This window comes from Thermobia domestica, chromosome 16 (genome assembly GCF_964235325.1).
Source record: "Thermobia domestica chromosome 16, izTheDome1.hap1.1, whole genome shotgun sequence".
Taxonomy (NCBI): Eukaryota; Metazoa; Arthropoda; class Insecta; order Zygentoma; family Lepismatidae; genus Thermobia; species Thermobia domestica.
The window spans coordinates 47,122,494-47,137,230 of NC_137469.1; the positions used below are offsets into that span (position 1 = coordinate 47,122,494).

The 14,737-nt window shown below is 35.8% G+C and overlaps 2 protein-coding genes across 2 annotated transcripts; both read right to left on the reverse strand.

The window, feature by feature from the left end:
- Positions 1-7,817: 7,817 nt before the first annotated feature.
- Positions 7,818-8,480, reverse strand: LOC145672466 (uncharacterized). The gene has a single exon (XM_081741623.1). It carries the CDS (start codon positions 8,478-8,480, stop codon positions 7,818-7,820), a length of 663 nt encoding a protein of 220 aa, XP_081597749.1.
- An 833-nt stretch (positions 8,481-9,313) lies between these two features.
- LOC145672467 (uncharacterized) lies at positions 9,314-14,531 on the reverse strand. Its single transcript, XM_081741624.1, has 2 exons — positions 14,380-14,531; positions 9,314-9,917 (listed from the first exon to the last, which is right to left on the reverse strand). Exons 1-2 carry the CDS (start codon positions 14,529-14,531, stop codon positions 9,314-9,316), a joined length of 756 nt encoding a protein of 251 aa, XP_081597750.1.
- Between the last annotated feature and the right edge of the window lie 206 nt (positions 14,532-14,737).

Consider the following 14,737-nt stretch of genomic DNA (forward strand, 5'->3'; position numbering starts at 1 on the left):
TGAGAAGTGAAGGGTCATTGTAAAATTTGAGTATATTTTGGAAGTAAAAGTGTGTATTTTAGAAGTAAAAGTTGTATTGTTCAGTACTCATGGTGGAAAGCATGCAGCTGAAAGTTGTGCAATCACAGGTATTAGGCTCATCAGTGTACAGTGTTTCTAACATATGTATTCGGGGTACTTCCGACACTCACATTTGGGACACTTTCGACAGATGCTTTTTTCCCCTTTCGTTGTGATTTTTAGTAATTATATATTAAAGATACTACGTTAGTATTAACATATATCCAATAGAATGTCTGTTTCCTTTTTCTATTGCATGACATGCTCCTTGAATTTGAACAAAATGTCAGTAGCTATAGAGGCCGTAAAGAATGCTGTGCTACTTGCTACTGCTTCAGGAGCTTTTGAAGTCCCTCGGGTACGTTACGTGACAGGTTATTCAAAGTTAAAAGCAAGAAGAAACATTTTGGTGAACATACGACATTTGCTGAAAAAAGACGAACACGCACTAGAAGGAAAGTTAATTATACTAACGCGTATGGATTCGTTAGTAATAAGATGTAGTAACGTAAAGCGAAGGTCAATAGTGTCGAACTTTTAACATCTGCACAGGAAGATAAAAAAAAAATAAATAAAGGGTAGTAACACATAAAAGAAGGTACAGATACACAAAAATGTTACAAGACACAGTAACGAAAAGGAGAAAACTCAAAAAGAAACTAATTGTAAAATACTATCTGTCGAAGGTTATCTTTTAACGCGAGAAGCTCTCACCTTGGGTGCGAGCGGTCCCGGTTTCGATTCAAGGTGTTGGCACTGGGTCGAGAAAATGTAAAACGCTTTTTCAGGCCAGCCACCCTCATTGAGGTTTTCCTGAGTTTTCCTCACTCGCACCAGGCAAATGCCGGGGTGGTACCTAACTTATAGGTCCCAGGCCGCTTCCTTCCTTAACTAATCTTTTCTTCCTTCCCTTTCCCCGGATTGTGTGCTCGTCGAGGGACGTTATTCCACAAAACGTGAAGGGCTAAATGGCCTTAGATGCTGAAAGCCCAGAAACTTAAATCCTTTACGGTGAAAACAATTCCGCTGATTGGATTCAATGTACTAAATATTTTCAGCGGTTTAACGAGTACTGTGTTCATCCAGACGATCCCTTCTTTGTGTGTCAACAGTGTGAAATCTCAGACATATAAGAGTATAATGTTTGCTCTTTCCTGTATATGAAGCTAGTAGCCTACTAATATTTTAATATATAGCCATACTTTTAATAACATATGATTAACATAAATTAACAAATACTTTTTCATGAAATACAGAATTTTTTGTGCTCTCTGCACTAGCTCACATGTAGCATATTATTTTTTAAAAGAAAATCTTGTTTCATATATTTCTTGTAAATGAACAAATTTTGCTATTATTCTTACCTTCATTTGTAACTCAGTGACATTTTTAAAAATATTTTCTGGAGCTGTAAATAAAGATATTCTACGTTCCTAAACTCACAGATTCCCGTGTTTGTTTAAAGCTCATGAACTACTTTACGAACAGAAATGTGCGTTGTGGAATTATTATTGACACTATCATAGTGTCGGATAGTGACCCCTCATGTATTTATATATATTAGGTACATTATACTATAGTTAGATGGGATATTTGATAAATTATGGAACAGCGCTGTTTATCATTTAAAATTTTTCCCATCTTTTTCCGGTGTTAACTTTTTTCGTTTGTCGAGCTGCAACAAATATTATATATATATATATATATATATATATATATATATATATATATATATATATATATATATATATATATATATATATATATATATATATATATATATATATACAGATGGTGATCAGAAAAATGGAAACATCTGTAGTTGGCAACACGTCAGATGTATGATTTGGCAGTGGTGTCGTGGCGCCCGCAGCGCCGAACCGCTGGTGGTGGTGTGTTAGGTCGGTCTCCATACTACGTCAGGATCAGTGGAACAGCAGTGTCCAGTGGCTGCAGCAGACGGAGGTAGTGTAAAATAGGAGACCTCTCAGATTTTTCAAAGAGGGCAAATTGTTGGTGCGCGGTTATGTGTAGTGAGTGTGACGGCAGTGGCTACTGTGTAAGGTGTGTCGCGTGGGACAGTGAAGAAGGTGATGACGGCCTACACAATACACGGGAAAACCACATCGGGGAAGCGGAATAGTGGGCGGAAGAAAATCATGAGTGACAGGTCACGCCTGGTATTAAAGCGCATTGTCACGCAGAACCGTCGTACCACTGCGAAGCAAGTGACGGAGGAACTCAATCAGCACCTCCCCCACCCTGTTTCGACAATCACAGTCCGCCGCGAATTACATGACATGAACTTACGGGGTCGTGTTGCACGGGCCAAACCGCTCATCAGGGACCATAACGCTTTCGCACGCTGCAAATGGTGCCGCGATCATACAACTTGGACCGTTGAAGACTGGAAACGTGTGATATGGTCGGATGAGTCATCCTTCACCCTATTCCCAACCATGGGCCGTGTTTATGTGTGGAGAACGCCCAAAGAAGCTTCTGATCTGCAGTGTCTCCGCCCAACTGTGAAACATGGCGGCGGCTCGGTGATGCTGTGGGCCGCAATATCATGGTTTTCATTGGGTCCTGTGGTCACACTTAGCGGACGAATCACTGCCAACGATTATGTCGAAATTTTAGGAGACCACTTGCATCCTATGGTCCGGATGTTGTTCCCGGACAATGACGCCATCTTCCAGGATGATAATTCACCCATTCACACAGTTGGCGTTGTTGCAGCGTGGTTTGAGGAACATCGGGATGAAGTTCAACACCTTCCCTGGCCCGGCCAATCCCCAGATCTCAACATAATTGATCATCTGTGGTCCGTCTTGGAAACACGACTCCAGCGACGATTTCCACCTCCATCCTCTCTCACAGAACTGGCCGATGCCCTGCACGAGGAATGGTGTAAAATTCCACTTGCTACCATTCACGACCTCTATGCCTCCATCTCACGTCGCATCAAGGCTATTCTGAAGGCGAAAGGTGGCCCGACACCATATTAATCTGGTAAGTTGCAATTTCGTTCAGGTGTTTCCATTTTTCTGATCACCATCGTATATATATATATATATATATATATATATATATATATATATATATTTGGTTATTTTTTAATTGAGTGATCTGGTACCAAAGCTATTGGTAGGAGTCACGTGATTGTAGCACTGCATTTTGATTTTCTGATAGGTCTTCTCTGCGATGTATAGGGAACAAGTGAAAGGGCCCTTCACTTGTTCTCTGCAACTACAACGGTGCGTTGTATATTTATATATTTAGTACTTCTAAATCCTTACTTTAGGGTAACTTTAGGGCGTAAGATGTTTTAATATATGTACTAGACTGACTATGCCATTCGAAGAAGAAAAAGAAAAAGATATATGTAAAAAATATTACTATGTACGATCGATATAAAAAGATGTTCATATGTCTGTATATGTTTTAAATAATAGGATTTTGGATATGAGGTTGTCAGGGGCAACCAGAGAGATAGATAAAAATAAATGGTTGGGATTGCCTAGAAGTTGTCGTCATTTTTAATGGCTCAAGTTAATAATTAAAAGGAACCAGTGATTTATATATAATCGTTGTATAAATGGTGCCGAAACCCGGGAGTGAAAAGGAAAAGTAAGTGTATTGTTTTTTAAGTATAGTAAGAAACAATCACGATTGAGCCATATATTAATCATACTATTTTACGAAGTGGCCGGGTTATATGTAAAAACAATATGAGCACTACAGATAATATGTTGGAATTCTTAAAAGAACTATCTCGACAAATCAAGGAACAGGCTCAGGTACAAGCACGACGTACCGATAAACAGTTTGCAAAGGTGAACCAGCATTTGAAAAAGGTGGACCAAAAGCTAGAACAACTTCAGCAGTGCAATGATGGCAAGTGGAACCAAATGCAGGAACTTCGGATAGGATTAGCTGAAAGTTCGTATAAGCATACTGCCGTACGGATTGGATCAGATTATCCTAACTTTTCTCCTAGTTCAAATGTTTTTAATTGTCCTACTGCTGTTGTGTGTAGTGAAGATTTTGGTATGTATCAAGGTGCGAGAAGTTATGATCATTTTTGTCTCATGAACGCTATTGATCGTTTGTATTCACGATATATTCAACATGATATTAATGCTGGAAATGAGGTAACGGTAATAGAACCGTTGGGTGATATGTACACGACATTGGTTCATGTAACAGGAAGAAAGTTGATTCCAATATTTGTGAAATTCAGAAAGAAAGCGCGCGTTCTCACCAATGCTTGTAGTGAGTGTTCAACGGAATTGGAGATGTTTGTGTATTCAACGAAAAGACCAGAATGATGTTGGCAAACGGTCTGATGGTGTCTTCGCAGAACGTAATGCAGTGCGTTAATTTCAGTCATCCAGGTGTGACGTTCCAAAATTTTGAAAATTCTTCAACGGTACAATATAATGACAACTTGAACCGCACTAACATCAATCGAGAACAACTTCAATTCATTCATGTGAGATTGAAGTGTAATCCCAATGTGCAGGAAGATGTTAAATTCACTGTACCGGTGATGCAACTGAACCTAATCACAGAAGAAATAAAATCCGTGGTAGGACAAAGTATCGTGAACACTGTGGAAAGAATAGGTACAGATATTTTAAGAGACACGATATCTCGACATCAGTAAAACGAAAGAGAACTAAACCTAATTTTACCGGTAATAGCAACCGTAATAGTAGTCATGTGACCAAACCTAAACCTAGTAGTGATAGTAACTGTGATAGTGATTGTGCAACCAAACCTAATTTTATCGGTAACATGACGCAATCTAATTACAATAGAAATAATACGATTTGTCAGAAACGCTATTCAGATGGCAGGAATTAAGGCGAAAATTCTCAACTTAACAAACTAGGAACTGTAGAAGTAAAGAAATCGGAGAACCGTAAATCCGATTTATGATTTTCAATGCGATTTGAAGGAATTTATTGGTCATGTAACTTAGACTGGAATTCCGATGTTCTGAAAGACCGTACTCAATTGATTTTGCTTTAAATAACGTTATGACTTTGTTTGTTATTCGTACTTTATTTGAGTTCTATAAAGTTAATGTAAATGATACATAACGGATAGCATTTTGTTCTAAAAGAGAAAAATGAAAATTTTTATGGATGTCTGAGTCAGTTTAATGTATTTTACTTTATGCTATTTAATCTTAATTTCATGTACAAGATCACAATTTCTCACATTATGTCTACAAATGCCTTAATGTTTTTCCTATAACTGCCAAATTGAAATATCAATCACATTATTCATGTTATGATGCTAATAAGACGTTAATTATTATTTTATGTTCTGATTATTATCGATATTTCAATCTTAATCTATATTTTGTTTAAGTATATTTTATATCTGATCATGTTACATTCAAAAAACCTTTACAGGGAAACCTCTACTAACGGACACCTCTATAAAGCGGACACCTCCCTTAACTGACATATTTTGTAATCCCCAAACACTGGAATAGGAAAAACATATTGGAAAACCTCTCTAAAGCGGACAAACTAGCACGGACACGGTCAGTCTTTTCTGTCTTTTATAGGTATTATTTACCTCCGTATTACGGACACATTCTCTAGAAATATGTTGAAAAGTGTAGTAAAAATACATTTTTAGTAATTCATACATGTGTCACCAAGGAAGCATTGTGGCAACATTTTGCTCCCTCAAGTGTCTGCTCAGCACCCCAGACGAAGTGTATCTGTTTAACAACACTCTTATGTCCTTTGCATCCCACTCCCACCCAAGCTGTTTTAGACACAAACGTGATTGACATTTGCCCACCGTTAGGGATGACACGTTATGCTACTGTCCTGTTGGAGTCTTTAACCAACCAGAAGACAAGTTTAGTAATTTTTGCCCTCAGGTATGTATATTGTCTCAAAAGGGAAACATCAGGACTGCAATTACCCCACAAATTAAAGCGCCATACTGAAAACGAAGGAAGTACTGTTAAGTGCAAAGTGCAGAGAAGTATGACATGTTATTTTCATGTTGTGCCTCGAACATAAGAGTATTGGATGACCGAGGATAATGCATGTAATATTCGTAAATATGTGATTCATGCAAAAATATTTTTTCTAATTATATATTACCTTCCTCACTAATTTAGATAACAAAATACTGAAACCTCTTGAAGGCGGACACCTCTCTATAGCGGACAATTTTTGATTCCCCACGGCTGTCCGCTTTAGAGAGGTTTCGCTGTATATGAATATCACGAAATATATGAATATCGCATAAATTTAAAAAAAAAAAACTTCTTCATTATGCCCAAATAAATGATTATTAGATTGTAACGAACATTCAATGGCCCCAAAAGGGAATTAACAATCAAATAACTTGTAAAACAAATTTCGAATGTGAATTATCGTCGTCAAAACGTAGAAATTAATGAAGATGATGATAAAGTTTAAAGTAAATATGATAATAATATTTGTTATAAAATTAAATATGATATATATGTATATTTATATGAATTGTAATTTTCACGTATACGAAGTACATTCGAAAATTCAAATGATTAATATGTAAAAGTAAACGGTTTAGAATTCTTTTTCTTTTTATTGAATGAATAAATATAAAAAGAAATCTCTGTCGGGCGCCATAATATACAACGGTGTGTTGTATATTTATATATTTAGTACTTCTAAATCCTTACTTTAGGGTATCTTTAGGGCGTAAGATGTTTTAATATATGTTCTAGACTGATTATGCCATTCGACGAAGAAAAAGAAAAAGATATATGTAAAAAATATTATTATGTACGATCGATATAAAAGGATATTCATATGTCTGTATATGTTTTAAATAGTATGATTTTGGATATGAGGTTGTCAGGGGCAACCCGATAAATAGATAAAAATAAATAGAAGGGATTACATAGAAGTTGTCATTTTTAATGGCTCAAGTTAATAATTAAAAGGAACAAGTGATTATATATAATTGTTGTACAATGTTATGTTAAATAAATCTTTTATATTGTTGGAGGACCATCTGCTGCTTGTACAGAAAATATTGTTTTATTTACCATAGATGCTGATTGATAATAAAGTGATTAAAGCTGTGTTGAAATTTGTATTTAAACCGCACTAAATTACAAGTATCTTCACCACTTCTACAAATGCACATAAAACTAACTTCTGCCTTTGAAAAAGTCACAAATAGATATACCACAACACTGCGTATTGGTATGAATATTATAGTTTAACGTATCTTGAAATATATATTAAGCACTACTGTTTAAAGTGTAAAAAGAAGCACACGGAAGGAACTACATCAGGTAGTTCATGTTCGACATGGCCAACAACACTGCCATCTATCTGACAAAAATAAATTCTGCTATGACGTAAGCAAAGAGAAAAGAAGATAGTAACGCAATAAAAATGAAATATACATAAATTAAATGATTATCAAACATACTCCTCCCCGTTGGAATACAAAGTATCCAACCAAGCATGAATTACAAAAGAAAATTAATTGTTCAGTGTCTTTATTCGGAAGAGAAACTAACTTTGATAATGACCTCTTATAAATCCCAGTCTTTGTATGAACTAATACTACACGCACTAATCCATCCTTGCCTGGAAATAATTCAACAATTCCTAACTTCCAAGAAAGTGGAGGTAAGTTGTCTTTTTTCAACAGCACGAGCGTTCCAGGTTTATATTGCGTTGAACTGATGTCCATTTTTGATGCTGCTGTAAACTATGAAGTTAATCTTGTGACCATTTCTTCCAAATATGCTGTTGATACCTCTGGATTCGTTGCCAATGACTCCGTCGATTTTCAACAGCACTAGTTAAATCTGGTTCATTAAAAGATGTAATAGGGCCACCAACAAAAAAATGGCCAGGAGTAAGATAACTGAAAGTCTCGTACGAATCTGGTAAAGCTATGAGAGGACAAGAATTAAGACAAGCTTCTATCTGACATAGAAGCGTCAAGAAGTCTTCGTATGTTAATACGGCATTGCCAGCTACTCTTCGAAGATGGTACTTCATAGATTTGACAGCACTCTCCCATACTCCACCAAATGAAGGACTGCACGGAGGCGAAAACTTCCATTCGAAATTTTCCTCTGCTGCAAAAGCCTGAATCCTGTTGCTGAATTCCTTTCCTTGGAGTAGAAGATATAATTCTCTGAGCCCATTTTTCGCTCCCTGAAATGTAGTGGCATTCTCACTAGTGATGGTCGAGCATTTACCTCTTCTGGATGTGAATCGACGAAGAGCCGCTATGAAAGCCTCTGATGTGAGATCAGTAACTAATTCCAAATGAATGGCTCTTGTAGACAAACACGTGAAAATTGCGACGTAGCATTTTCTCGTTTTTCTTGCTTCTTGAAGAACCCAAATTAATGTGGAAAGGTCCAGCATAGTCAACGCCAATATGAGTAAATGTCTTACTTGGACGCAATCGTGTGGATGGTAATTGCCCCATTAATTGTTGTGCTACTGAGACCTTAAAACGGTAGCATGTGTTGCAATGATGTATTACATGCTTATTGTTTGTCTGATTTTAGGTATCCAATATCTTTCTCGAATTGAAGACAAGCAATTGAGGAACGGCGTGCATTAATCTTCTATGCTCGTGTTCAATTAAAACAGGAGTGAAATGGCTTTTAGGATGTAAAATTATTTGATGCTTATTATTGAATTCAAGATCACTATTTTCTAATCTACCACTTACTCGAACAATATTTTCCTTATCTAAAAAAGGATGTAATGTTCGCAACGACCTCTGCTCAGAAACTTGCTTCTCACTTTGAAGATCCTTGATATCTTGTGAAAAGTATGATTGCTGTGTCGTCCGAACACAGGTCTGTGTAGCATCTTGAATCTCAGACGCTAAGAGTGATCCACAATGTTTGTTTTTGGGATTTCTTGCGTTGTGAATAAATCTTTTACATAATGCTATAACTCTTAACAGTCGATTTACTTATGAAAATCTTAAGATAATTTCTTCAGTTTTAACTTGAGAGAGTAATGTATTAGTAAATGATTTTTGATATTCTTCTGGAATATCTTCAAAATCCTGAGTGTCGTCTGGCATCGAAGAAGGTCAATGAGTAGCTTCTTGCTGCAAACCAAACTGGTCCATGCCATCAAAGTTGATTCTGCTGAATGACTTTAGAGTCAGTTCCACTTGAAATGAGATCTGCAGGATTTTCTCGCGATAGAACATGTTTCCAATCGCTTACATGTGTGAGTTACTGAATCTGTGATACACTGTTTGCTACAAATGGTTTCCAACGATGGGCTGGCGATGCTAGCCTAGCTAAAACTATTTGAGAATCTGTCCACAGATGAATGCTAGATACTGTTAGTCTCAATGTTGCTAAAGTTTTGTTTATAAGTTTCGCAAGAACAGCAGCACATAGCTCTAATCTTGGCAAAGCAGTCCTTTTAATAGGTGCAACCTTTGACTTTGAACATAACAAATGACTAACAGTGGATCCGTTGGTATTAGTAGATCTAACATACACACAACAACCATAAGCCTTTTCTGAGGAATCTGCAAAACCATGGATTTGAATTTCTTTAACGTTTCCTGGCACTAATACAAATCTTGGAATTTGCACATCACTGAGCACTGGCAGTTGCAAATAAAGCTTGTTCCACTGATAAGTTAATTCCATGGGAAGAAGGTCGTCCCATGCTATGTTTACTAACCATAACTGCTGAAGAAATAATTTATACTTAATCACTACTGGAGACAACCATCCAGCAGGGTCAAATATTTTTACAATGATACTGGTAACACTGCGTTTCGTAGTTTGTTGGGATGAAGGATTCTCACTCGTATTAACTAACCTAACATTAATGAAAAATGTGTCAAAGGTGAGATTCCATGAAATTCCTAACGTATTGATACCTTCCGTGTATAACAAAATACTTTGGTTTGTGTAATATTTACCTGTACCTTGGGCAGAAAGTACTCATACATGTGCACTATGCTTAGTAGAATGTTCATTTCATATTAACAAAAGAAGAATGTTTTTAATATATGTAAGTGATTATTATGGGATAGTTGTTGATATGGACATGTTTTATGGTTACCTAGTCAGTGAATTTGTGTACTTAACAGTTTTAAGAAAAGGATACTATAAATTATATCAAATAATAAACCAGTTTAACATCGTTTATAGACGTTGTCAGTTTTATTAAAAAGGTGAGATTAATGGTATTTAAATATCGAAGCTAATATTTTTATGCCAAAGAAATACTACCACTTCGGATTTTTATCTCAGCAAACGAACCAGGTTTACGACTATCTTTTTGATAAGTCGTTGTAAAAATTTGGTTTACCTCACCCGGGACTTTGTAAATTCAGTTCCCGAAGAAGAAGAGTAAGGTTGAATTTACTTTTACTACAGTTAATGAATACGAACTTAACCATATTGGGAAGTGGTAAGGTAATCATAAGAAAAATGAACAACGAAGCAATGCAGCAGGAATCAAATACTAGTGACCAAGGTGAAACTAGTGTAACACCAGGTTTGTCATCAGAGGATCGACTCTTGTTAGCTTTACAGCGACAATTCAGGCAGATGTCTACCGAGATAAACAAGTAAAATGAAGAATTAAGTAGACGAATGGAACAGAAGTTTGACGAAACTAACAAGACCATGGAACAGAAGATAGAACTGAAGTTTGACGAAGCTAACAAGCAAAATGAAGAATTAAGCAGACGAATGGAACAGAAGTTTGACGAAATGGAACAGAAGTTTGACCAAGCTAACAAGCAAAATGAAGAATTAAGTAGACGAATGGACCAAAAGTTCGACGAATCTAATAAGCAATATGAAGAATTAAGTAGACGGATAGAACAGAAATCAGATGAAACGAAACAGACAATTGTCCAGGTGGTGAACGACATATCCTCACAGTTCGAGGAAAAGTTAAAAAGGATATCCGATGATTGTCAAGAAAAGCACAATCACCAAAATCAAGAAATCTGTGCTGTAAAAAAAGATTTAGAAGTAATAGAATCTTCCATTAAACAGCAAAAGATCCAGGTCAGCAACAATTCTAATAACATACGTGTAAATACACAGTTGTTAGCTACTATTCAGGAAGAGATTAGAACGTTACAGGCTAAAGACAACATTTACCGTAATAACCTGGGTAGTGATCGCTTTGAGTTTCCCCACTCACCAGAGATGAACTCGCCTTCGCCGGGGTCTGATGAAGATATTATACTTGAAGAAAGTTGTCCGAAGAGTACTGATGAGCGAAACATAGATGGTGTTACGACACAGCATGTCACGGATAGGAACTATCACTCAACAAGAACAAGGAATGAGAAAAAGAAGGTAAAATTAAGTGTTAAGATGAGTGAAATTCGAGCTATGAGCAAATTCAGTGGTAAGTGTAATGAGAATGCTACTTCTTTCTTAGAGAAATTCCAAGACGAATGCAATATAATGTCTATCGATCGATCACAATATATGAAATTAATACCCCATGTATTACTCCCACCTTGTTCCTTATGGTTTAAGGCAATACGTGATCACATTAGTTCATATGAGGAATTCAAAGCGGCATTGATCGCAAATTATGAAAATGACTTTTTGCTGGCAAATAGAGATGCCACACTTAGAAATCAACACTTCAATCCTCGATTGCACAAATCTGTCGTAGAGTTTGTTGTAAATGTCTACAACGAATTAAAGGTTGTTAATCCTTTGCAATCGGAATCGAGAATAATAGCATCGATTCGAAATTTGCTTCCATTTAAATTGCAACAGATCTTATTTTCCACACAGTGTATGAGTTTCAGCCATTTATTGATGCTTGTCCAATGCTACGAAACTCAATACCATGCCATGAATCCACAATCAGGAATAGGTAAAAATAAGAATAATTCAGATCATTTGGTGCCTGTTCGGAATTTAAATATTCGGAGTGTGAATAATACAGAACCTAACCTAAGCCGAGTATACTCTAGCAATCCGAATGAACAAAATAGACAAGGTTATGTAGAGAATCCGCCTAACCTAACTAATCATGGTAATTATGATGTCAGATCACTCAACCGCAATAGATATAAAAATAATCGAAGTACTGAGCGAAATTCCAGAAATACAGCGAACTACGTGGATAGACGTAATTGGAGATCAAGAGATGGGACTTCATACCAAAATCAAAATCACGATGAAAGACGTGTACGACATGATGTAGAACCTAATCATGATAGCGCAGTACAGTGTACGTTATTAGAACCGTATGCAAGTTCGAATATAACCTGATTACCGTTACTGAAATTAGGTTAAATTCATGTTAGTTGTAGATTCTTGTAAATTTTCATTTTAAAGTTTATGTGTTAATATCAATAATGAAAACGATTCTTAAAAATACTTGAAATGCTTAAATAGAGTTTTAAGTAGACTGGAAAATTGATTTTCAAATGATTTTTATTCAATTTAATTCTCTTTAATTCTCATTAATCAATGATAATTTTCAAATGATTTTTATTCTTTCTTGTTAATATGAGGAATTATAATTCGATTTATAATTAATTAAAAGCAAAGATTATTTATATTAGATTGATTTGTGTTGAAAACTTAATTGTCAAAAATTATGTTAAAAAGAAGATCTATTCTATAAAATCAATTATCCAACGACTACCTTGAAGGAAATTCTTCTTTATTATAACATCTTAGTGCTACTTTGTATACCTTTAAATGCAACATCTGACTTATTTGTTATTTAATGCGCCCGCAAAGATTAATATTATTTATAACCCTCGTTTGTCCTTTACATTTTTTGAAATCGCACCCTGCGACGACTAATTAAATAAGCGACGATATTTTAATAAGAAAATATATTAATAATATAATGGATAATAATGAAATAAATATAATTAATGTAATTAAAGATAAATAATGATGAAATGAAAGAATTGTTATGAATGTATTTATATATATATGTATATGTGAAATATAATGAATATATATACAAGGTGCGATCAAAATATGATGGACATAAGTAATGTAAGAACATTAATGTAAACGGACCAGTGGTTCTTGAAGATAAAAGCCAAGCCTACTCATGACTTTTATATTCAGTCCCTTTGTCGAGCGACATTTTATATAACAAAATACTTTGGTTTGTGTAATATTTACCTGTACCTTGGGCAGAAAGTACTCATACATGTGCACTATGCTTAGTAGAATGTTCATTTCATATTAACAAAAGAAGAATGTTTTTAATATATGTAAGTGATTATTATGGGATAGTTGTTGATATGGACATGTTTTATGGTTACCTAGTCAGTGAATTTGTGTACTTAACAGTTTTAAGAAAAGGATACTATAAATTATATCAAATAATAAACCAGTTTAACATCGTTTATAGACGTTGTCAGTTTTATTAAAAAGGTGAGATTAATGGTATTTAAATATCGAAGCTAATATTTTTATGCCAAAGAAATACTACCACTTCGGATTTTTATCTCAGCAAACGAACCAGGTTTACGACTATCTTTTTGATAAGTCGTTGTACGTGTTAAAGTTAATAAGTCTCTGAGTTTCCTTTAACGTTTCAGGAATGGAGTTTAACACTGTGACGTCATTGGAGCACCATTTCCTCAAAACGAATCCTCCCTTTTGTAGTAATCTTGTCAAGTCACTGTACATTTGAAGTGCACCTTGAACACTATCAGATCCCCCTACATAATCGTCAATATAGAAATCATGCTCTAGTATTTCACATGCACTGGGAAAGTTAACTGCTTCATCTTGTGCTAACTGCCGCAAGCACCTTGTAGCAAGAAACGAACTTGAAGATCAACACGTTACTGTATCAAGAGTGTAAACGGATATGGGGTCATGATTAGATTTCCTCCATAAAATGGATTGAAGAGGTTGATCATTTGGATGCATAGCTACTGCCCGATACATTTTAGCAATATCAGCAACAAGAGCTACTTGATGAGTACGAAATCGAAGTACAATGGAAACCAAATCTTCTTGTACTGTAGGGCCTACCATTTGTATGCTATTCAGTGTATCTAACTACACTGTCCTTAGCCACTTTACTTAACGTACCAATAGGATGCTTATGTTCTAATTGTTCATACTCATCCATAAAAGGTATGTAGTCTTGTTTCAGTTGAGGTTCACGATTGAATTTGCGTTCAAGTTGACGAAACCGTGCGAGAGCTATCTGTAATGAATCACCAAGCGTGGCCTTGTCCTTCTTTAATCAGAGACGAACCACATAACGTCCGCTCTAGTCACGAATAGTGTTATTCTTAAAATGCTGTTCACACGCTACTTCTTCAGGGGACAATAACTTGGTATGGAATTCCTCCAATTCCCAAAAACGTTGAAGTTGTTGGCTGAGATTGTCTTTGGATCTGATGAAGAACGTTAACGCTGAGTTCTGGCTTGTGTACTGGGAATTTTCCCTGCTATCACCCATCCGATTTCAGTGTTCTGAAGTACTGGATAACAGCCAGGTCTAGTCCTTCTTTCTGGTTTTATAATGTTAAACAATACATCACACCCTAACAAAATATCTATTTTTGAAGGAGTATTAAAGCTTGGGTCTGCTAGATTGATGTCTGTAGGAATGCCCCATGTCTTGCAATCAATCTTCTCCGTTCTCCTCAAGTTAGTTATGTTTGG

Coding starts and splice junctions, on each gene's coding strand:
- LOC145672466 (XM_081741623.1), bottom strand. CDS start 8,480: ATGCTGGACCTTTCCACATTAATTTGGGTTCTTCAAGAAGCAAGAAAA.
- LOC145672467 (XM_081741624.1), bottom strand. CDS start 14,531: ATGGGTGATAGCAGGGAAAATTCCCAGTACACAAGCCAGAACTCAGCG. Junction 9,918..14,379: donor TTGTCCCCTGAAGAAGTAGC/GTGTGAACAGCA, acceptor CATTAATGTTAG/GTTAGTTAATACGAGTGAGA.